Source organism: Rhinopithecus bieti, unplaced genomic scaffold (genome assembly GCF_001698545.2).
Source record: "Rhinopithecus bieti isolate Rb0 unplaced genomic scaffold, ASM169854v2 scaffold_57210, whole genome shotgun sequence".
Classification (NCBI taxonomy): Eukaryota; Metazoa; Chordata; class Mammalia; order Primates; family Cercopithecidae; genus Rhinopithecus; species Rhinopithecus bieti.
The window spans coordinates 1,075,561-1,097,559 of record NW_016823439.1 but is presented as its reverse complement, the minus strand read 5'-3'; the positions used below and the strand labels follow the sequence as shown (position 1 = coordinate 1,097,559).

The window sequence follows — 21,999 nt, the reverse complement described above, 5'->3', positions numbered from 1 at the left end:
TTAGGAAACATAATGAGACCCCCATCTCTTTAAAAAGAAAAAAAAAATGTGTGTGGGGGGGAAACTACAACTTCCAGTAAATATAATAATGTTCCATTTATCTGTTGAACTTCTAGTGACTTCACCATTTGGAAATCTAAGAATAGTGAGGGATAAAGTGTTGATTTTTTTCACTTCATAGTGCATGTTATATTTGAGTGACTGGTTTTACAACTTAATTTTATAAAGCAGCTATCAGTTATTTGTGAATAACAGCAAATTAAAAGTAGAAGAATCAAGATGAAAGTTGATGAAAACGAGCAATTTTCTACTTTTTTCTTAAACTTTTATTTTAGGTTCAGGGATACTTACGTAGATTTGTTATACAGGTAAACTCACATCGTGGTGATTTGCTGTACAGATTACTTCATCATCCAGATACTAAGCCTAGTACCCAGTAGTTATTTTTTCTGATCCTCTCCCTCTACCCTCAAGTAGGCCCCAGTGTCTGTTGTTTCCCCTCTTTATATCCTTGAGTTCTCATCATTTAGCGCCTTTTTTTTTTTTTTTTTTGAGATGGAGTCTCCGTCTGTCTCCCAGGCTGGAGTGCAGTGGCACGATCTCAGCTTACTGCAAGCTCCGCCTTCCGGGTTCACGCCATTCTCCTGCTGAGTAGTTGGGACTACAGGTGCCTACCACTGCATCCGGCTAATTTTGTTTTTGTATTTTTAGTAGAGACGGTGTTTCACCGTGTTAGCCAGGATGGTCTCAATCTCCTGACCTCTTGAGCCACCCGCCTCGGCCTCCCAAAGTGCTGGGATTACAGTCCTGAGCTACCGCGCCCGGCCCATTTAGCTCTTAAATAATAAGTGAGAACATGTGGTATTTGGGAAAACCATCAATTTTTTTTTTTTTTTAAGACAGTTTTTCTCTAGCTGCCCAGGTTGGAATGGAGTGCAATGGCACGATCTTGGCTCCCTGCAGCCTTCGCCTCCCAGGTTCAGGCGATTCTCCTGCCTCAGCCTCCTGAGTAGCTGGGATTGCAGGCATGGGCCACCACGCCCGGCTAATTTTGTACTTTTATTAGAGATGGGGTTTCTTCATGTTGGTCAGGCTGGTGTCAAACTCCCGACCTCTGGTGATCCACCCACCTTGGCCTCCCAAAGTGCTGGGATTACAGACGTGAGCCACCACGTCTGGCCAAAACCATCAATTTTTTATTGTTGATTGTTGGTGTAGTATTTACAAGAAAGGACAGGACATAAATACTGACTATAAAACAACAGCCCTATTTAGCCAGGCATGGTGGCTCACGCCTGTAATCCCACACTTTGGGAGGCTGAGGTAGGTAGATCACCTGGGGTCAGGAGTTTGAGACCAGCCTGGCCAATATGGTGAAATCCTATCTTTACTAAAAATACAAAAATTAGCCAAGCTGTGGTGGTACGCACCTGTAACCCCAGCTACTCAGGAGGCCGAGGCAGGAGAATCGCTTGAACCTGGCAGGTGGAGGTTGCAGTGAACCGAGATTATGCCACTGTACCCCAGCCTGGGCAACACAGCAAGACCCCATCTCAAAAAAAAAATAATAAAGTAAATAAAAACAACAGCCCTGTTTAACATGGGGTAGTCTTTACACAGGTCAGAAGTTTTTGGGCATCAGCTGGGCACCGTTGCTCATGCCTGTAATCCCAGCACTTTGGGAGGCTGAAGTGGGTGGATCACCTGAGGTCAGGAGTTCAAGACCAGCCTGGGCAACATGGTGAAACCCTGTCTCTACTAAAAATACAAAAATTATTTGGGCGTGGTGGTGGGCACCTGTAATCCCAGCTACTTGGGAAGCTGAGGCAGTTGAATTGCTTGAGCCCGGAAGGCAGATGTTGCAGTGAGCCGAGATTTCACCAGTGCACTGAAGCCTGGGTGACAAGAGTGAAACTCTGTCTTACAAAAACAAAAAACAAACAAAAAAAGATTTTTGGGTATCATTACATGATGTTATAATTTGATGATCAAAATGAGAACTTGAATATTTAAAAAAAGAGATTAAAATACGTTTGTAACTGAGAAATTTCAGAGTATTTAGCAGTTTAAAAAGTTCTCATCACAATTTGAATTTTTTTTTTCTTGAGAGTGATTTAATGTACTCCTAAATTTCCCTTAGTCAGAGCTCTTTGTTCTTGAGCATACTGGACAGATCATATCAGCATTTACTCTTAGGTGTTTTCCATAGCTTTCTGGAAGTATAAAGAAGTTTAACAAGGGATATGATTTTCAGTGTAGGGAAAAGATTCATGTTTTGTTATTATTTTGTTTTGTTTTGTTTAGAGACAGTGTCTTGCTATATTGCCCAGTCTAGTCTAGAATTCTTGGGCTCAAGTGATCCTCCTGCCTCAACTTCCCAAGTAGGTGGGATTACAGGTGCATGCCACTGTCCCTGGAATCATGTGGTTTGAAGGGAGGGATTATTTTAGTTATCTTCATATAGCTTTTCAGACTTTTGGGGTTTAACTGTTTGCCAAGAGAAGTAATTTATTGCTATTTCATGCTTCAGCCATAGAGAGAATTACAAAATTATTCAAACATCAATTTTACCAACCTACAAAAGACCCATTTTCTTATAGTTTTAGTTTCATCCTTATTAGCGTTATATATTAGTACAGAAACAAATTCTTGTTATGACATCATTTTTTTAAAGCAACATTGAGTCTGTACCATATGCCTGACACTGAGTTGCTAATAAGAAAATACAGACATGGTTTTGTCCACAGGGAACTCAAGATGAAATTGGCAGATAATAAAAGAATTTACTACTCTCTTATTATAAAATAATGCTATAGTGGCATCATAAGTAAATTGCTATGAAATTCGTGGATAGGGAGTTTCTCATTATTGTATTATATTTATTTATTTAATGAAACATTGCTCAAACTTTAAACCTCATTTAGTTCAAGATTCTGGTGGAACTTTATTAGAAAGTTATTTAAGGCTTTTCTGTAACTATGAATATATATTTCATTCTTTCATTAAAACAGAAAGTTAAGAAAATTTACCTGCTGCTTGGTTTTGTTTTAATGGCAAAATATTATAATGCTCAGGGTTAACCAGTGGTTTAAGTCATTCAAAGAAAATAATAGTGTTTAGACGATCTTACTTTAATGTCTTACCAGTGGGTGCTTCCTAGACTGTGAATCATCTCTGCTCAGTTGAGTGAATCATCTCTGCTCAGTTGAGTGAATCATCTCTGCTCAGTTCAGTTCAGAACATACTTTAATCTGTTTATTTTATTTTATTTTTATTTTATATTATATTATATTAGAGACAGAGTTTCGCTCTGTTGCCCAGGCTAGAGTGCAGTGACATGATCTCGGCTCACTGCAACCTTTGCCTCCCAGATTCAAGTGATTCTCCTGCCTCAGCCTCCTGAGTAGCTGGGATTACAGGCGCCCACCACCATACCCGGCTAATTTTTGTACTTTTAATAGAGATGGGGTTTCACCATGTTGGCCAGACTGGTCTTGAACTACTGACCACAGGTGATCTGCCCGCCTCGGCCTCCCAGAGTGCTAGGATTACAGGCATGAGCCCACTGTGCCCAGCCAATCTCTTTTTTTAAAAAAAATACTCAAGTTCTCATTCTGATAATCCAAATATAACATATAATGATGCCCAAAAACTTCTGATCTATCAAGACTACCCCAACATTAAATAGGACTGTTGTTTTATAGTCAGTGTTTATGTTCTGTCCTTTCTTGCATGAGTATTCTTGACTGAAACTAGATATCTACTCCCAGATAACTGTTAAATGGTCAGTAGGTTCTTACACCAAGGTGTAAAATCCTAGAAAAAAATGGACAGCTAACATTGTGTAGCTGGGTAAAAGGCTGGAAGGAATGAGAGAGAGGTAGATGTCCAAATTAATCTTATCTTGTGGTTTTTCCGTTCTTCAAAAACACCTTCACACATACACTGCAATTTTTTCACTATAAATATAGTTACGTTAGTCTATGTAACAAAGGTAGAGGTTTGTTTGCTTTAGTAAGTATTAGTTTTTTTTAAAAATTAAAACAACTGGATAGATTAAGATTCTGTCATTTATATATTAATATGATTTTATGTAGATGCGGTACTTTTTTTTCCTAATCTAAGCTGAAATAATGCCATAAGGACAGTTTTGATTGCTATCTTGAAGGGTTCGGGATATAGTTTATTTAGAGCATGTAACTCTTTGGGGGACAGTAAAGCAATCCTGGGTGGTTGACCCAGTAAATGATTTTTTTCTGAGGGGCAGGAAATATGGGAATGTGAGATGAAATAGAGAAATATAAAGAGCAGCATTTAAAACTTTGTATTTTGGTAGGGCCTGATTTAGGGAAGAAAGGGATAACAGTTATCTTTCTCCTTATAGGAGGGAACTGCATGGTATATGGCTCTCTTCTTCCCAACTCATGATCATCATTATATTTTAGTTACATTATTATAATATGCCTTAGTAGGTTAGTTTGGGGAGCTTAACTACAATGTACAATGTTATTTCTTTAGAAAGGTAGTTTGAGGACAACTGGATTTTCAGAATCTTGTGTCATAATCTGTGGACTACGTCTATAAACAACAAATACTAGCAGCTCTAAGTTTATGTGAATTTTGGCCTTATAATCAAATTAACCAAAATTGCAGAATTCAAAGCTAGACTCATAATATTTTACCATTTGAATTTTTTTTTTTTTTTTTTTTTAATGTGGCATGATTCTTTTAAGGTTTCAGGTACGTTCACCAACTTTCTTTCAAAAATCCCGGGACCAGCATTGGTACATTACTCAGTTGGAAGCTGCACAGACTAGTTATATCCAACAAATAAACAACCTTAAAGAGGTAAGGAAATATATATTTCTGGTTTAGTGTTTCCTATTGTCCTTTTGGCTTGTTATATTTGTAATTAGATTTTATATATTTATTGCTATTTGTAATTTTGTAGTTTATAATTAGAAAAAAAATCTAGTTATCCTGTTCCCCATCCTTACCAGTTCTGCAGTGTCCAGTTTAGTAACCACTAGTCACATATGGCTATGTAAATTTTTATTTTACTTTATTTATTTTTTTATTTTGGAGACAGGGTCACACTCACTCTTGTTGCCAGACACAGTTTCCACTAACTGCAGCTTCAGCTTCCTAAGCTTGGGTAATCCTCCCACCTTAGCCTCCCAGGTAGCTCTGACTTTGAGCAGGTGTCATGGCTAGTTTTTGTATTTTTTATGGAGACAGGGGTTTCTCCTTATTGCCCAAGCTGGTCTTGAACTCCTGGGCTCAAGCATTCTGCCTGCCTTGGCCTCCCAAAGTGCTGAGGTTACAGGTGTGAGCCACTGTGCCTGGTCTGTAAATTTAACTTGATTAAAATTAAAAATTTAGTTCCTTAGTTGCAGTGGCCACATTTCAAGTGCTTGCATTGGGTACTGCAAATCTAGAACATTTCCATCATTGCATAAAGTTGTTTTGAACAGTGTGGCTGTAGTTTGAGGTAAGCTCTTTGTGTTTCTGTCGGTGACTTGGTTTCTCTTCCACAAGTTATCTTGGATTTAGAGGATTCTAGGCTATAGCACAATTAAAAGTTGTCCCATCTTGAACTCTTAACTATTGTTGAATGAGCACTGAGAAGATTAATTGATGAATTTTTATTTTACAATGATAAACTAAGGAATGTTTCATTTCCCTTAGGAGCTTAGGATGTGGCAGGAGGTTTGGAGTGCTGAGAATCGTTAATAGGTCAGGGAGGAAAATATGAATAAATACATGCTTTCAGAGATTTTCATCTTAAATGTACTATTTAAAACTGCCTATATTCACTATACTGTTTGCTATTTGTATGTTTAGCTTAGGCTGGATATGAAAGAAGGAGGATGAGCATAAATGGGGTAGTTTATCTTTGTCATCAATTTTTTTCATAAATAAAAGGCAGTAGGGATTCAGAGAAATGGTTTAAGAAATGGTGCCAAGTGAGGTGGCTCACTCCTGTAATCCCAGCGTGTTGGGAGGCCAAGACCAGAGGATCATTTGAGCCCAGGAGTTCAAAACCAGCCTGAGCAACATAGCAAGATAAATAAAAAATGAAATTAGCTAAGCATGGTGGCACATGCCTCCAGTCCCAGCCACTTGAGAGGCTGAGGCAGTAGGATCTCTTAAGCCCAGTAGTTCAAGGCTTGCAGTGAGCTGTGATGGCACCACTGCACTTCAGCCTGGGCAACAGAGTGCGAAAGTTCTCAAAAAATAAATAAGGAAAGAAAGAAATGGTTTTAGGAGCATCTGGATGCATTTTTTTTTTTTTAGCTAGAAACATCTTTTACTGTGCCAGTGAGCTATGGCTAATATTTGTGCTTTTCTTGTTTTAAAAGAGACTTACTATTGAGCTATCTCGAACTCAGAAGTCAAGAGATTTGTCACCACCAGATAACCATCTTAGCCCCCAAAATGATGATGTTCCGGAGACACGAGCTAAGAAGTCTGCGTGCTCTGACATGCTTCTTGAGGGTGGTCCTACTACAGCTTCTATAAGAGAGGCCAAAGAGGATGAAGAAGATGAGGAGAAGATTCAGAATGAAGATTATCATGTAATAATGAGGCCAGTTTTAGATCTTTGTGTTTGGTAAAAGAAACAGTAGAATCATGGCTTTTAACATATTACGTGCTGAAACAGTAGGCTAAAAATATTGTCCATTGATCTCCATTAGTAATGTATATATGCCCTTATCTAAATGTTAACAAGTCAGAAGTTGTTGAATCAAAGCATTTCACAGTTCTGAAAAAAACAATACATCTGTAAAACAAACTGTGATGTACATTTTAAAAACTAAACTACCATAAATTGTGGATTTTAAAAGTGTGTTCTGGCTGGGTGCGGTGGCTCACGCTGTAATCCCAGCATTTTGGGAGGCCAAGGTGGGCAGATCACATGAGGTCAGGAGTTCGAGACCACCCTGGCCAACATGGTGAAACCCTGTCTCTACTAAAAATACAAAAATTAGCTGGGTGTGGTGATGCTTGCCTGTAATCCCAGCTACTTGGGAGGCTGAGGTAGGAGAATCACTTGAACCTGGGAGGCAGAGGTTGCAGTGCGCCAAGATTGTGCAACTGCACTCCAGCCTGGGAGACAGAGCAAGACTCCATCTCAAAGAAAAAGAAAAAAAAAAAAGGTGTTCTATTTTCATTCACTGAAACTAGTACATACCTTGTCATTACTTATGTAGGTAGAATGATTTAGGATTTAGTAGATAACCAGGCTCTATCCCGGCTAAACAGCAGCCAGAATCCAGAATAAGAATTTAAGAAGTAGTTGATATTTTTACATAAGAAGAGATGCCTAGATAGTTGGGTTTTTTTGTAGTAATTTTTAAGATGAGATACTTCAATTTTAAGTTACGATGAAGGACCCAGTGGGTCGAGAGAATGCACAGATTAAGTGCTTTGATAAACTAGAGATAATAGGGTTTGGAATGGAGCAGTCAGGTGAAGCAGTTAGTCTTTGATAAACTGAGTTAAAGGAAGGGTGGAGTTTGCTGGTAAGGCAGCTGAAAGTTGGGGAAGTTTTTGCTTAATAGTGAGTATTTTTTTTCTGTGCAGATAGGTGACAATGTTAATTAATGACCTTGATAATGGTAAAATTAGGTAGAACTGAGGAGTGATGGTTTGAAATACAGCTCTGTGAGGAAGCTGATGTGGAATATATGAAGGATTCCAGTCACACTGAGGGCCCAGCTGAAGGCGGCACGCATAAGTTAGTAAAATGATATCAGTGTGGTTGTGTGATTTTTCTCTACAGGGCTCAGCAGCTGAGGCATGGAAGCAGAAAATAGATTTTTGATAACTATATTATTCTTTGGTGCTTGGTTTATGGAAGGTGGATGGGGTGATCAACTGAGTAGAAACATTTGGAATAGATGTCTTGTTTTCTTGCCATTGATCTAGCACGAGCTTTCAGATGGAGATCTGGATCTGGATCTTGTTTATGAGGATGAAGTAAATCAGCTAGACGGCAGCAGTTCCTCTGCTAGTTCCACAGCAACAAGTAATACAGAAGAAAATGATATTGATGAAGAAACTATGTGAGTGTCCCACTTTACTACTATAAAGCATTTAAGTGGTAATTAGAAGCATATTAACTAACTCACACTTAAAAGTAGGGACATTCAGCACTTTTTTGAAAGATTGAATCAATAGCCAGTTTTCTCCCTCTAATCTCTGGACTCTTAGCCAATAATTTTTGTTTTGTTTTAACTTTTAAATTTGAATTTTGAAATTATTTTATGCCTAAGAAAAGTTCAGAATTCCATATTTCCTTCACACAGATTCATTCACTATTAATATTTTGCTTTATGTTTCTCTGTATATAATTTTTTTCTGAAGCACTTGAGATTGAATATACTTCTCATTGTCTACTTTTCTAAAAACAAGGATATTCTTACATAACTATAGAATAGTTATCAAGATCTGGAAATTAACATTAATGTAATACTGTAACCTTCTAAAAATTTGCCAGTAATGTCCTTTGTCAGGATCACATTGCATTTAGTTGTTAAATTGATTTAGTTATCTTCAATCTGGGTTACTTTTTTAAAAATTTGTTTTTCGGCTGGGCGCGGTGGCTCACACCTGTAATCCCAGCACTTTGGGAGACCAAGGCGGGCGGATCACGAGGTCAGGAGATCGAGACCATCCTGGCTAACACGGTGAAACCCCGTCTCTACTAAAATACAAAAGAAATTAGTCGGGCGTGGTGGCGGGTGCCTATAGTCCCAGCTACTCGGGAGGCTGAGGCAGGAGAATGGCATGAACCCAGGAGGCGGAGCTTGCAGTGAGCCAAGATCGCACCACTGCACTCCAGCCTGGACCACAGAGCGAGACTGTCTCCAAAAAAAAAAATTGTTTTTCATGACTAATACTTTTTGAGAAATATAGAATGTTTTATTTTGTAGAAAGTCCCTCAATTTGGATTAGTCTGAAGTTTCCTCGTGATTAGATAGAGATTACACAGTTTTGGCAGGGATACTACGGAAATGATAATGTATCCTTTTCACTGCATCATATGGGAGTGGAGCATGATGTCAATATGTCCCATTACTTGTGGTTAATTTTGATCACTTGGTTGAGGTAGCATCCGCCAGATTTCTGCACTCCAAAATTACTACTTTTTCCTTTATAATTAATAAGTATCTTGTGTATGGGACTGTAAATATCGTATTTTCTTCCTACTTTTCCTATAAATTTTGACACCCCTTGATGAGTGTTGCTTGAAAAAGGTTATTGTGTTGATTGCCAAGTGGTGTTTTTCTAATTCCATTATTTCTTATTCATTAGTTGCAATTTAAGGAAGAGCTTTCCCTTCTGCCCTATTGATGAACTAATTAATGAATATCATTAATGTGGATAAATTTTTTTTTTGAGACGGAGTCTTGCTCTGTCACCCAGGCTGGCATGCAGTGTCACGATCTTGGCTCACTGCAACCTCCACCTCCTGGGTTCAACTGATCCTTCCACCTCAGCCTCCCGAATAGCAAGGATTACAGGCACGTACCACCACGCCTGGCTATTTTTTTGTATTTTTAGTGGAGACGGGATTTCACCACGTTGGCCAGGCTGGTCTTGAACTCCTGACTTCAGGTGGTCTGCCCACCTCAGCCTCCCAAAGTGCTGCAATTACAGGTGTGAGCCACTGCGCCTGGCGATTTTTGGATTTTTAAACCAAGCTTGCCTTCCTGGGACACATCCCACTTGGTCATAGTGTGTAAATTTTTTTTTTTTGAGACAGAGTCTCGCACTGTCACCCAGGCTGAAGTGCAATGACATGATCTCGGTTCACTGCAGCCTCCGCCTCCCAGGTTCAAGCGATTCTCCTGTCTCAGCCTCCTGAGTAGCTGGGATTATAGGCACCCACCACCACCCCTGGCTAATTTATTGTATTTTTAGTAGAGACGAGGTTTCACTATGTTGGTCAGGCTGGTCTCAAACACCTGATCTCGTGATCCACTGTCTCGTCCTCCCAAAGTGCTGGAATTACAAGCGTGATCCACCTTGCCTGGTTGTCCTTTTTTTTTTTTAATTTGAGACGGTGTCTCTCTCTGTCACCCAGGCTGGAGTGCAGTGGCGCGATATCCGCTCTGCAAGCTCCGCTTCCCGATTCACACCATTCTCCTGCCTCAGCCTCCCGAGTAGCTGGGACTACAGGCTCCCACCACCTGGCCTGGCTAAGTTTTTTTTGTATTTTTAATAGAGATGGGGTTTCACCGTGTTAGCCTGGATGGTCTCGATCTCCTGACCTCGTGATCCGCCTGCCTTGGCCTGCCAAAGTGCTGGGATTACAGGTGTGAGCCACCACACCCAGAAATTTTTTTTTTTCTAAGAAAATCTTGCTTTGTGGCCAGGCTGGAGTACTGTGGCATGATTATAGCTCCCTGTAACCTTGAACTCTGGCCTCAAGTGATCCACCTGCTTCAGCCTTCCTAGTAGCTAGGACTACTGGTGTGCATCATCACGCTTGGCTCACAATTCTTTTTATATGTTGCTGGATTCTGTTTGCTAGTACAGTTGTCCCTCAGTATCCTTGCGGTATTGGTTCTAGGACTCCTCCTTGGATACTAAAATCTTAGGATGCTCAAGTCTCTTATATAAAATGGCAGAGTAGTTGCATATAACCTATACACATCCTCCCCTATACTTTAAATCATTTCTGGATTACTTATAACACCTAATACAATGTAAATGCTATGTTGTTATGCTCTATAGTATACAGAATAATGACAAGGGGAAGAAGTCTGTGCATGGCTTTATTTTGTTTTGTTTTATTTATTTTTTTTTGAGATGGAGTTTCGCTCTTCTCGCCCAGGCTGGAGCGCAATGGCACAATCTCAGCTCACTGCAGCCTCCACCTCCCGGGTTCAAGTGGTTTTCCTGCCTCAGCCTGCTGAGTAGCTGGGATTATACACACCTGCCACCACGCCTGACTAATTTTTTGTATTTTTAGTAGAGACAGGGTTTTGCCATGTTGGCCAAGCTGGTTTCAAACTCCTGGTCTCAGGTGATCCACCTGCCTCGGCCTCCCAAAGTGCTGGGATTACAGACGTGAGCCCCCGTACCTGGCCAACTTTATTTTTTGAGACAGGGTCTTGCCCTGTCACCCAAGCTGGAGTGCAGTGGTGTTGTGATCACGGCTCACTGCAACCTCGACCTCCTGGGCTCAAGTGATCCTCCCACTTAGTTTTCCAAGTAGCTAGGACTAAAGGTGCATGCCAACACACCTGGCTAATTTTTTAATTTTTTGTAGAGACGGGGTCTCACTATGGCCTTACTATGTTGTTCTAGGCTGGCCCCGAACTCCTAGGCTCAAGCAGTCTCCAGCCTCGGCTTCCCCAGGTGCTGGGATTACAGGCATGAACCACCGTACCAGGCCTTAAAAAATATCTTTGATCCACAGTTGGTTGAATGTGCAGATGCAGAGCCCACAGATATAGAAGGCCAACTGTATTTTGTTGATGCTGTTAATAGTGTTGTATGTTTCTCTGAGTGTTGTATGTGTCTCTGCTTCTCCCCGTAGGCAAAATCTCTGAGCCAAAACTTTGAAGTTACAGTGAGGATAAAAGTATACCTCTCTTACTTTAGAAGCTGAGCTAACGGGATGTTGGGGACAGTAGCCTTAGTTCTTTCCTTTTCAGGCTTGGGACCTCCACCTTATGAATAAGCTGGGGCAGGGATGATCTGGGCCCCAGTATTCTCATCATGCTGCATCCAAGTAGAGCCTCTATTCCACAAGTGGGTCTCAGCAGAAGGGAGTCTCCACCTCTTGGCCGTGTGTGCCTGTACTATAGCATCAGCAATAGGTAGCTGGGGGCAGAATGAGAAATGGAGATATCTTGCCACTCCCAGGAATATAGCCCTCCTCTTGGAAGCTCGGGAAGTGAGAGGCCTATGTTCTTCACTGCACCAATCTGGAGGGGAATTTCTGTAATGCCAGGTTAGGAAGCGGAGTGGTCTTGGTTCAAATCCTGCGGATACCCACTTGTCTTACCCAGGTTTTATAGATTTTTTTGAGTAGATGTTTCTTCATTTGCTGTATACCCTTGGGACCATTTCCAGAGTCGTTAAGTGGTTGTTTTTAAAATAATTGTCACCAGTTTGACTAACAAGCAGATCTACAGAGCTCCTTACATTGTCAAGCTGGATGCTTATCTTGAGATTTCCTTAAATATCCAAGACTATCATTGATTGGTACTGTTTCAAATAGTACTTTGTTGTTTAAAATAAAGTAATAGTGAGTGTTTTTTAATATGAGAGACTTTGTATGGCCTAGTCAATACCCTCTTTTCTGAAATTTTATTTTGGAAAATAGTATTTAGTCATATACAGTAATTTGGGCCTTTGTTTTTGGATGTTAAAATGTAGTATTTTAAGCCTAATTTATTACCATTAAGCTACCAGTTCTTTGAAGTTGTAATTTCTTCTCACAGTGGTTCTTAGATTTATTAGTGTTTCATTTATTTCTTTTTTTTTTTTTTGCCTGACACAGTTCTTTTTTTTTTAATCTTCCTTTCCTTTCCTGTCCTGTCCTGTCCTGTCCTTCTTGAGACAGAGTCTCGCTCTGTTGCCCAGGCTGGAGTGCGGTAGTGCAATCTTGGCTCACTGCAACCTCCACCTCCCAGGTTCAACTGATTCTCCTGCCTCAGCCTCCTGAGGAGCTGGGATTACAGGCGCCCACCACAACATCCAGCTGATTTTTGTATTTTTAGGAGAGACAGGGTTTTGCCTTGTTGGCCAGGCTGGTCTCGAAATCCTGACCTCAGGTGATCCGCCCACCTTAGCCTCCCAAAGTGCTGGGATTTCAGGTGTGAGCCACTGCAGCTGGCCTTGATATGTATTTTTTTAATTCCTTTTTTTCCTTAGCTTTGTAAGAAGAACTGGCTGATTTTTTTTTTTCCTTTTTTTTTTGAGATGGAGTCTCGCTCTGTCGCCCAGGCTGGAGTGCAGTGGTGCAATCTTGGCTCACTGCAAGCTCCGCCTCCTGGGTTCACGCCATTCTCCTGATTCAGCCTCCTGAGTAGCTGGGACTACAGGTGTCCGCCACCAAGCCCAGCTAATTTTTAGTATTTTTAGTAGAGACGGGAATTTCACTGTGTTAGCCAGGATGGTCTCGATCTCCTGACCTTGTGATACGCCCACCTCAGCCTCCCAAAGTGCTGGGATTATAGGCGTGAGCCACCGTGCCTGGCCGATATTTTTTGAAGGTTGTTTAAACAATAATATTACCGCTACTTAAATTTGGATAATGACAAAAAATCTTTCTCCTTTTTGTATTTAGAAATATCTTATTTCACAGAAAAATCTGCATATCATAAAATTTGTTGAGGTGTGAAGAACGTTTATTGTATCGCTCTATATGAGTGATGGATTTTGTATATTCTTAGGTCTGGAGAGAATGATGTGGAATATAACAACATGGAATTAGAAGAGGGAGAACTCATGGAAGATGCAGCTGCAGGACCTGCAGGTAATGAGGTCACCCACTGCCTCCAAGCCATTCTATTTTCTCCCTGCTCTTCTCTGACTATTATATTTTAAATAGGTGGTAGCCACTGCTTGTACATGGTTCGTGGTGTTGGAAGTGCTATATCTTGTAATATGGATTTTTTAGAGTTTATTACTGAAGATACTTAATAATAATAGCTACCATTTGAAAAATGTTCTTATGTACCAGGCACTGTGAGAAGCACTTTATATACCTTATATTAATAAAATTCTGGTGGTACATTCACTGATGGATAGAGAAATTACAGCAACTTGCCAACTTTTAGCAATTTAGTAAATGAGAGTAATTGAATCCCCAGTTTTGTCTGTATCCCATGCTTATATTTTATACTGTTCTTTCTGATATAAAGTCTTATTTGTATATCTTCCTGGACTATAGAATGATCTCAATGGAATAATTGACTCTTAGACTTACAAAGGATCTTAAAGAGCTCATTTTATGGTTTTTAGTTGCCTGGTCATATAGCTGGTTGTTAGTACAACCAGACTAGAACTCCAGATTGTCCTGGGTTTGTGGACCCAGCATTTGTCTCCCAAACTACACTGCTTCTCCTTGGAGGAACTGACTTATATAATGAGTACTTTCTTGTGTGTTCTCCGATCTATTTAATTAAGTAGTGAATCTTGGCTAGAGTAATTAAAAGTTAGCTTTCTACTGTTTCTGTTTTACCCGTGTTCTCCTCAGTGTGAACAATATTCTTGTTTTTTTGTTTTGTTTTGTTTTTTGTTTTTTTTTTTTTGAGACGGGGTCTCGCTCTGTTGCCCAGGCTGGAGTGCAGTGGTGCGATCTTGGCTCACTGCAATCTCCGCCTCCCAGGCTCACGACATTCTCCTGCCTCAGCCTCCCGAGTAGCTGGGACTACACGCACCCGCCACCACGCCCAGAGAACTTTTTGTATTTTTAGTGAAGACGGGGTTTCACCGTGTTAGCCAGGATGGTCTCGATCTCCTGACCTCGTGATCCGCCCGCCTTGGCCTCCCAAAGTGCTGGGATTACAGGCATGAGCCACTGCGCCTGGCTGACACTGACATACTCTTAATATGCTTGGATAACTAAAGACTTCTTAAATACTAGTCCTCACCATTTCAACTCCAGCCTAAGCCCTATATTCTTTCTGCTCCTGACTTTAATCCTGGGTAATCATATCCACACCTGTATTTCAGGTACTATCTATATGCTGATTACTCTTCAAGTTCTTTCTTTAGCCTTTGTCTTTTCAGTAATTTCCAAACCCATGTCTTGGTGTGACTCAGCACCTCCCAAACACAAATTACTGTCTTTTCATCTGCCAGCCTGCCTGTCAGCAGTAGCTACCCTGACTGATAGTGCTGCACATTCTTTACTTCTTCCTCTCCCTAAAAGTTTACCTTTAGTGTATTACCAAGATCTGTTGGTTCTGTCTCCTAAATCGTGCGTAAATTCATTTGATACTCCCACTCCTTTGCCATTTCTAGTCTAGGCCTCTGTCTTTCACAACAGCCTTTCACCTGGGTTCTTTGTATTTGTTATTGTTCCCCTCTGTTTTTACAGCATGAATCCATTTTTATAGCATGGATTCAGAATAAGGGTGTTTTTTTCTTTCTGATTAATATCTAATCGTGTTACTTCTCTGCCAGGCTTGGTGACTCACACCTGTAATCTCAGCACTTTGGGAGGCTGATGTGGGTGCGTCGCTTGAGTCCAGGAGTTTGAGACCAGCCTGGGCAACGTGGTGAAACCCTGTCTCTACAAAAAATACAAAAAAATTAGCCAGATGTGGTGGCAAAATTGCTGCCTGTGGTCCCAGCTATTTGGGAGGCTGAGGTGGGAGGATCACCTCAGCCAGAAAGCGGAGCCTGCAGTAAGCTGAGATAGCACCACTGTACTCCAGCCTAGGCAACAGAGTGAGACCCTGTCTCAGAAAAGAAAATAATGAAAATAATATCTAATCATGTTATTTCTCTACTTAAAAACTCTTTAAGGATTATATTTATTATAGGATAAAGTCCAAACTTGTTAACATGGCACATAAATTCCTTTATGTCTGGATTCCTGTTTGTTTCCTTAGTCTTCTCTCATTCCTCTGTGTCATTCTTTAGTCAGGAGGAACTTCAAAGAATCACAAGATCTACAAATTTAGAGAGAAAGCTTTAATTCTTATAAAGACTGGCCATCCTGACAAGCTGTGAAGTATAGCCTCTGGCAAAGACTAAAAGCAGGCACTTTGCAGGAGGGAAGGGTAACATAGGAATTGATACTGAATAAGTTGGCCAAGTACGACTAAATGGATTCAACAGGGTATAGGAGGAGCTATGAATATCATGAAGAGGGGAACACATGTATGCATAGTAGACAAACATGCATGTTACATGCATTTTGTGTTTACTTTGAACTGGGGACTGAACATTTAAATGCATTACAATTAGGCCCTGTTGTCAAAAGGTAAAACCAACAACACAAAGGCACTCAATGCTCAACCTCTGTATACGGGCCAGAACCAGTCCATGGTTGGCGACTCTTAACAGGAGAAAGTTGCTGAAATCAGTCTTTTGTCCAATGAAAGCTCTGTAGTTATGGCTTGTAGAACAGGCAGCATCTGGCAGTCAGTAAGCTGCAATTGTTTCAATATTGCTTATCTTGAGGCTAGCGCTTGCTTAGCTTCTAGAAAAAAGAAGAAACCCTGTTTGCAGTTAGAATGTAGTTTATTCTTTAAGTATAGGGAGCATGTGACTTAATCCTTGTCTGGCATAGCATTAGGTCTTACTGACTGACTGACTTTTCAGCTTTGTGTGTTTTCTTTTAGTTAGGTCCATTCTTTCCTCTCTTAAACTGTGTGGTAGGGATATTCTTATATATAACATTTATATACACTTAGGGTAAAGAAGAGTTTACATTTTTGAATTATATATTCATCAAATATTTACTGAGCACTTGAACTGTGTACAGTTTTACTATTTAGAGATACAATTATGAAAATATTGAATAACAAGATATCCCTGTTCTTAATGGAGCCTGTGTTATAATTCTGAATGTTCTTTAGTAATTCAGGCACTGTATTCTAGATGTTGAAGACATAATAATCAACCAGTTTATTTTTATTATATGCTTTGGGAAATTTATATATTTGGCACAAATTTGTTAAATATCGTGCCTACCTGGAAAATACAACACTAAGTAATTTATAACCTAAAGGTGAGTGGATTTATGAACAATTAGCTAGAATATGACAGTATACATACAAAAGAATTCCAAATTATTTAAATACTCCCTCCTCAAGGAGATGAAATATAACTTCTACTCCTTAAATGTAGGCTATGCTTAATTACTTGCTTCTGAAGAGTACAGTTTCAAAAGGGGGAAACAACTTCAAAGTAGAGAAACTTGGCAAACATTACCTACCGGGTGATTAAATTTAGTATTATAAGTGATAGGTCATGTTGATAGCGTGTTGATAGTATTTTAAGTGATAAGTCATGTTGATATGTTGAGAATGGTACTTTATATCTGTAGTATCTTCTCTCTCTAAAAACCCACAGACAATCTAATCATGAGGGAAAAAGTCGTACCCTTAACTGAGGAACATTCTACAAAATATTTGACATACTTTTCAGATATAAAGAAAATCTGAGAGACTGTCATAGACCAGAAGAGTCTAAAAAGACAGGAGCAACTAAATGTATTTCAATACTCTAGGTGAGACTCTGAACAGAAAAAGAACATTAGGGGAAAACTACTAAAATCTCAATAGGATTTAGTTAATAATATATCAGTATTGGTTCATTAGTTGTCACAAATATACCATAGTAATGAAAGGTATTAACATTGGGGAAATTGGGTCTGGGTTTTACAGAAACTGTCTGTATTTTTACCTTTCCTGTAAACCTAAAACTATACTCAAATAAAAAGCTTTTTTTTTTTCTTTTGAGATGGCGTCTCGCTCCGTAGCCCAGGCTGGAGTGCAGTGGCATGATCTTGGCTCACTGCAAGCTCTGCCTCCTGGGTTCTCACCATTCTGCTGCCTCAGCCTCCCGTGTAGCTGGGACTACAGGCGCCCGCCACGACGCCCAGCTAATTTTTTGTATTTTTAGCAGAGACGGGGTTTCACTGTGTTAGCCAGGATGATCTTGATCTCCTGACCTCGTGATCTGCCCTCCTCGACCTTCCAAAGTACTGGGATTCCAGGCGTGAGCCACCACGCCCGGCCAATAAAAAGCTTTTTAAACCAAGGCAATAAAAAAGCTAGATCAGGGTGACAGTGGGCAGAGTGTGGAAATGCTTTCTTGTTATATGCTTATTATGAAGGTCCATTTCAAGCATCGAATGGTTTATGTGTTTTTTGTTTTTTGAGACAGAGTCTTGCTCTGTTGCCCAGGGTGGAGTGCAATGGCACGATCTCGGCTCACTGCAACCTCTGCCTCCCGGGTTCAGGCCATTCTCCTACCTTAGCCTACCAGATAGCTGGGACTACAGGCATGCATCACCATTCCCGGCTAACTTTTTTGTATTTTTAGTAGAGATGGGGTTTCACCATGCTGGCCAGCTGGTCTCAAACTCCTGACCTCAAGTGATCCACCCACCTCTGCCTCCCAAAGCGCTGGGATTACAGATGTGAGCCACTGTGCCAGGCCTGGTTAATGTTTTAGAACTACACAATTGACTAAAAAGTTATGTCATCTAAAGAATTACGATGTTATGTTATGCGTTAAAAAGGAGATGGTTGGGCTTATATAAAAGCTAGGTATAAAGTTAAATTTTTACTTAATAATCTCCTTTTATGGACCATATTAAGGAGATAGCTTGAAACAAGAAATATTTATTGACTCAAGTGGCTGTAGTCCTGGCTACTTGGGAGCCTGGCAAGAGGATCGCTTGAGCCTAGGAGTTCAAGGGTACAGTGAGCCATGATTGCACCACTGTACTCCAGCGTGGGTGACAGAGCAAGACCCTGTCTCTTAACACACGCACACACACACACAACCAGCAAATACAAACTGATTTTTTCCTACTCACTGGATTCAGTGAGCCAGTAATCTGGATTAGAATATTTACAACCTTTTCAGCACAAATTGTTTTTAACATAAATTATCTTTCACTTAAATTCAAATAACTGAATAAACTAAAAGCAGTTCTCATAAGAAGACGTCTGCAGATGCCACCACACCCAACTAATTATTTTTTGTAGAGACGGAGTCTTTCTCTCTTGCCCTGGCTGGTCTCCAACTCCTGGCCTCAATTAATCCTCCTGCCTCAGCCTCCCAAAGTGTTGGGATTACAGGTGTGAGCTATTGCACCTGGCCCACAGATGTTAGAAAAATGAATGAGCATAATTTTTAAATGAAAATCCAGCACTGATCATTACAAGATTTTATGACTGTAAATATCAGTATGTAATTTATAACAAAATAAAGGATGTGAAAATGTAGAATATTCTGGAAAGGTAGTTTAGGACTAGACTGTAATAGGGCCTTGAGTGTCATGATAATGCATACAGGCAGTATGCTGTAATGAACTCAAGTATATCAGTGTGATATTTTAGCAAGATTCATATCGCTTGGCACAAATGGAGAAGAACCTGCCACTGATCCGTTTGTCTTTTTATGAGGTTTTTTTTTCTATGTGAACTTCAGAAGCATAGTTTATTTTGAGTCTTGCTCTGTCACCCAAGCTGGAATGCAGTGGCGTGATCTCAGCTCACTGCAACCTCTGCCTCCTAGGTTCAAGCAGTTCTACCCCAGCCTCCCAAGTAACTGGGATTACAGGCGCCCTCCACCATGGCTGGCTAATTTTTGTATTTTTAGTAGAGATGGGGTTTCACCATCGTGGCCAGGCTGGTCTTTAACTCCTAACCTCGTGATCCACCTGCCTCGGCCTCTGAAAGTGCTGGGATTACAGGCATGAGCCACTGTGCCTGGCTGCATAGCTTTATTCTTAATAGCCAAAAGCTAGAAGCAACCCAAATTGTTTTCCAATAGAATAGAGAAATAAATTGGATATATTCATAAACTGATGCTGCACAGTAATAATGAAAATGAGGCAGTGGCTCATGCCTGTAATCCCAGCACTTTGGGAGGCTGAGTCATGTGGGTCACTTGAGGCCAGGAGTTCAAGACCAGCCTGACCAATATGGCAAAACCTGATTTCTACTAAAAATAGAAAAAATTAGCTGGGTGAAATGACGCATGCCTGTAATCCCAGCTACTCGGGAGGCTGAGGCATAAGATTCATTTGAACCTGGGAGGTGGAAGTTGCGATGAGCCAAGATTGCACCACTGTATTCCAGCCTGGGTGACAAAGCAAGACTCTGTCCCAAAAAGAAAAGAAAAGAAAAGAAAAATATTTAAAAAGAATATTAAAATTTTTTTTTAAGTAAATGAATAAGCTACTCCTATATACAGCCATATAGATGAATCTCATGAATAATGTTGACCAAAGAAGAGCGTAAGAGCATACTCTGTTACTACTTTTACATAAATACAAACAGGCAAAACCAATCTGTAATTTAAGTTAGGATGAAGATTACTTTTGTAGAGTAGAAGTAGTGAGCAATTTTAGGAGGCATAGGAGGGGGTTTTGGGGTACTGATGATCTATTTCTTCATCTGGGTGTGATCACTTTGTGAGTATTCATTGGGCTGTACATTTATATATGAGACACACAGAATAGCTTGGAAAGAGAGAAACTGAAATCGATGCCAACCCAAAGTCTTTGATGCCTGTGGGGAAATGTGATAGTGGGTAGAAAGGTAAGAACATAGGCCGGGCACACTGGCTCCTGCCTGTAATCCCAGCACTTTGGGAGGCCAAGGCGGGCTGATCACCTCAGGTCGGGAGTTCTAAGACCAGCCTGACCAACATGGAGAAACCCCCATCTCTACTAAAAATACAAAATTAGCCGGGCATGGTGCCGCATGCCTGTAATCCCAGCTACGAGGGAGGCTGAGGCAGGAGAATCACTTGAACCTGGGAGGCGAGACTGCGTCTCAAAAAAAAGAGAGAGAGAAAGATGGGAACATTTGAAAGGGGAGTAGCCAAAGGTCATACCCACAGGGGGAGTAAAAAAGTTATTGTTCAGTGGTGAGAATAATGGCCTGAAAAAGCAGTGAGAAACAGGAGACGCTGCTTTCTCTACTGTAAGTGCATTTAACATGGAAGAATGAGCAACTTCCATTTTTAAAGGAGAACCAGATATTAGGGCAGTAAACTCTATTCACTGGGCTACTGGGCTTACTATACGTAAGAATAGTCTGACTAGCTTTTTGGTAATAAGTCCTGGATCTCACGCCCGTATCCTTTTTTTTTTTTTGAGATGGAGCCTCACTCTGTCACTCACACTAGAGTGCAGTGGTGTGATCTTGGCTCACTGTAACCTCTGCCTCTCAGGTTCAAGTGATTCTCCTGCCTCAACCTCCCGAGTAGCTGGGATTACAGGTGCCTGCCACCACACCTGGCTATTTTTTTGTATTTTTAGTGGAGATGGGGTTTCTCCATGTTGGCAAGGCTGGTCTCGAACTCCTGACCTCAGGTGATCCACACACCTCAGCCTCCCAAAGTGCTGGGATAACAGGCGTGAGCCATTGCACCCAGCCTCTTACCCCCAGTGTTCTTATTCAGTATATCTAGGATGTAATTTTAAAATCTCCTTCAGCTGACTGACATACAACCCAATTTGGGAATTCCTTAGTAAAAGAAAAGAGGTAAAAACAGTTTTCAGCTGGGTGTGGTGACTCACGCCTGTAATCCCAGCACTTTGGGAGGCTGAGGCGGGTGGATCACTAGGTCAGGAGACCCAGACCATCCGTGAAACCCCATCTCTACTGAAAATACAAAAATTAGCCGGGTGTGGTGGCGCATGTCTGTACAGTCTCCGCCACGGGAGTCTGAGGTAGGAGAATCGCTTGAACTCGGGAGGTGGAGGTTGCTGTGAGCGGAGATTGGGCTACTGCACTCCAACCTGGACAACAGTGAGACTGTATCTCAAAAAAAAAACGAAGTGTTTTGTTTTTGTTTTTGTTCAGTGTGAAGGGGAAATTGTTTTCTGTTATTTAATAGGAATTGCAGTGTTTACGGAGGCTGGGCAGAAAAACTGTCAGTGAGATAATAATCCTTAGAAGAGGAGGTAGAAGTGGGAGACAGTGAGAACATGAGGATGTGAAAAGCATAAATTATTAATTGGCTTGAAGCTTCTGAATAATGGAGCTTTCCTCCTAAGTTATATCCTTCTGGATCTGTCTGAAATACTCATGGGTAGTCAGAACCTGACTTTTTAATATTTTATATTACCTACTTTCTTACATGTAGCATTTTTTAAAATGTTCTCTTTAGAATATATTTAAACAGCTTTATTGAAGAAGGTCAGTTTTAAGCAACATTTCCATACCTGGTATTTGCTATGTATTATAACTAGGTGCTAGAGAAAAGTCAGATGCTTTTCTTGGCTTAAAGAGCATAGTCCAGTATAGGGCTATAGGCATAATATCTGCT

At 40.6% G+C, this 21,999-nt stretch overlaps 1 protein-coding gene across 1 annotated transcript in view; it reads left to right on the top strand.

Annotated features, from left to right (window-relative positions):
* Positions 1-21,999, top strand: part of TRIM37 (tripartite motif containing 37) — a 110,789-nt gene that overhangs the window by 52,279 nt on the left and 36,511 nt on the right. The window contains exons 15-18 of the mRNA XM_017861564.1: positions 4,734-4,848; positions 6,363-6,578; positions 7,933-8,069; positions 13,419-13,501. Of these exons, the coding sequence (XP_017717053.1) occupies positions 4,734-4,848; positions 6,363-6,578; positions 7,933-8,069; positions 13,419-13,501 (551 nt within the window). The remainder of the gene's footprint in view (positions 1-4,733; positions 4,849-6,362; positions 6,579-7,932; positions 8,070-13,418; positions 13,502-21,999) is intronic.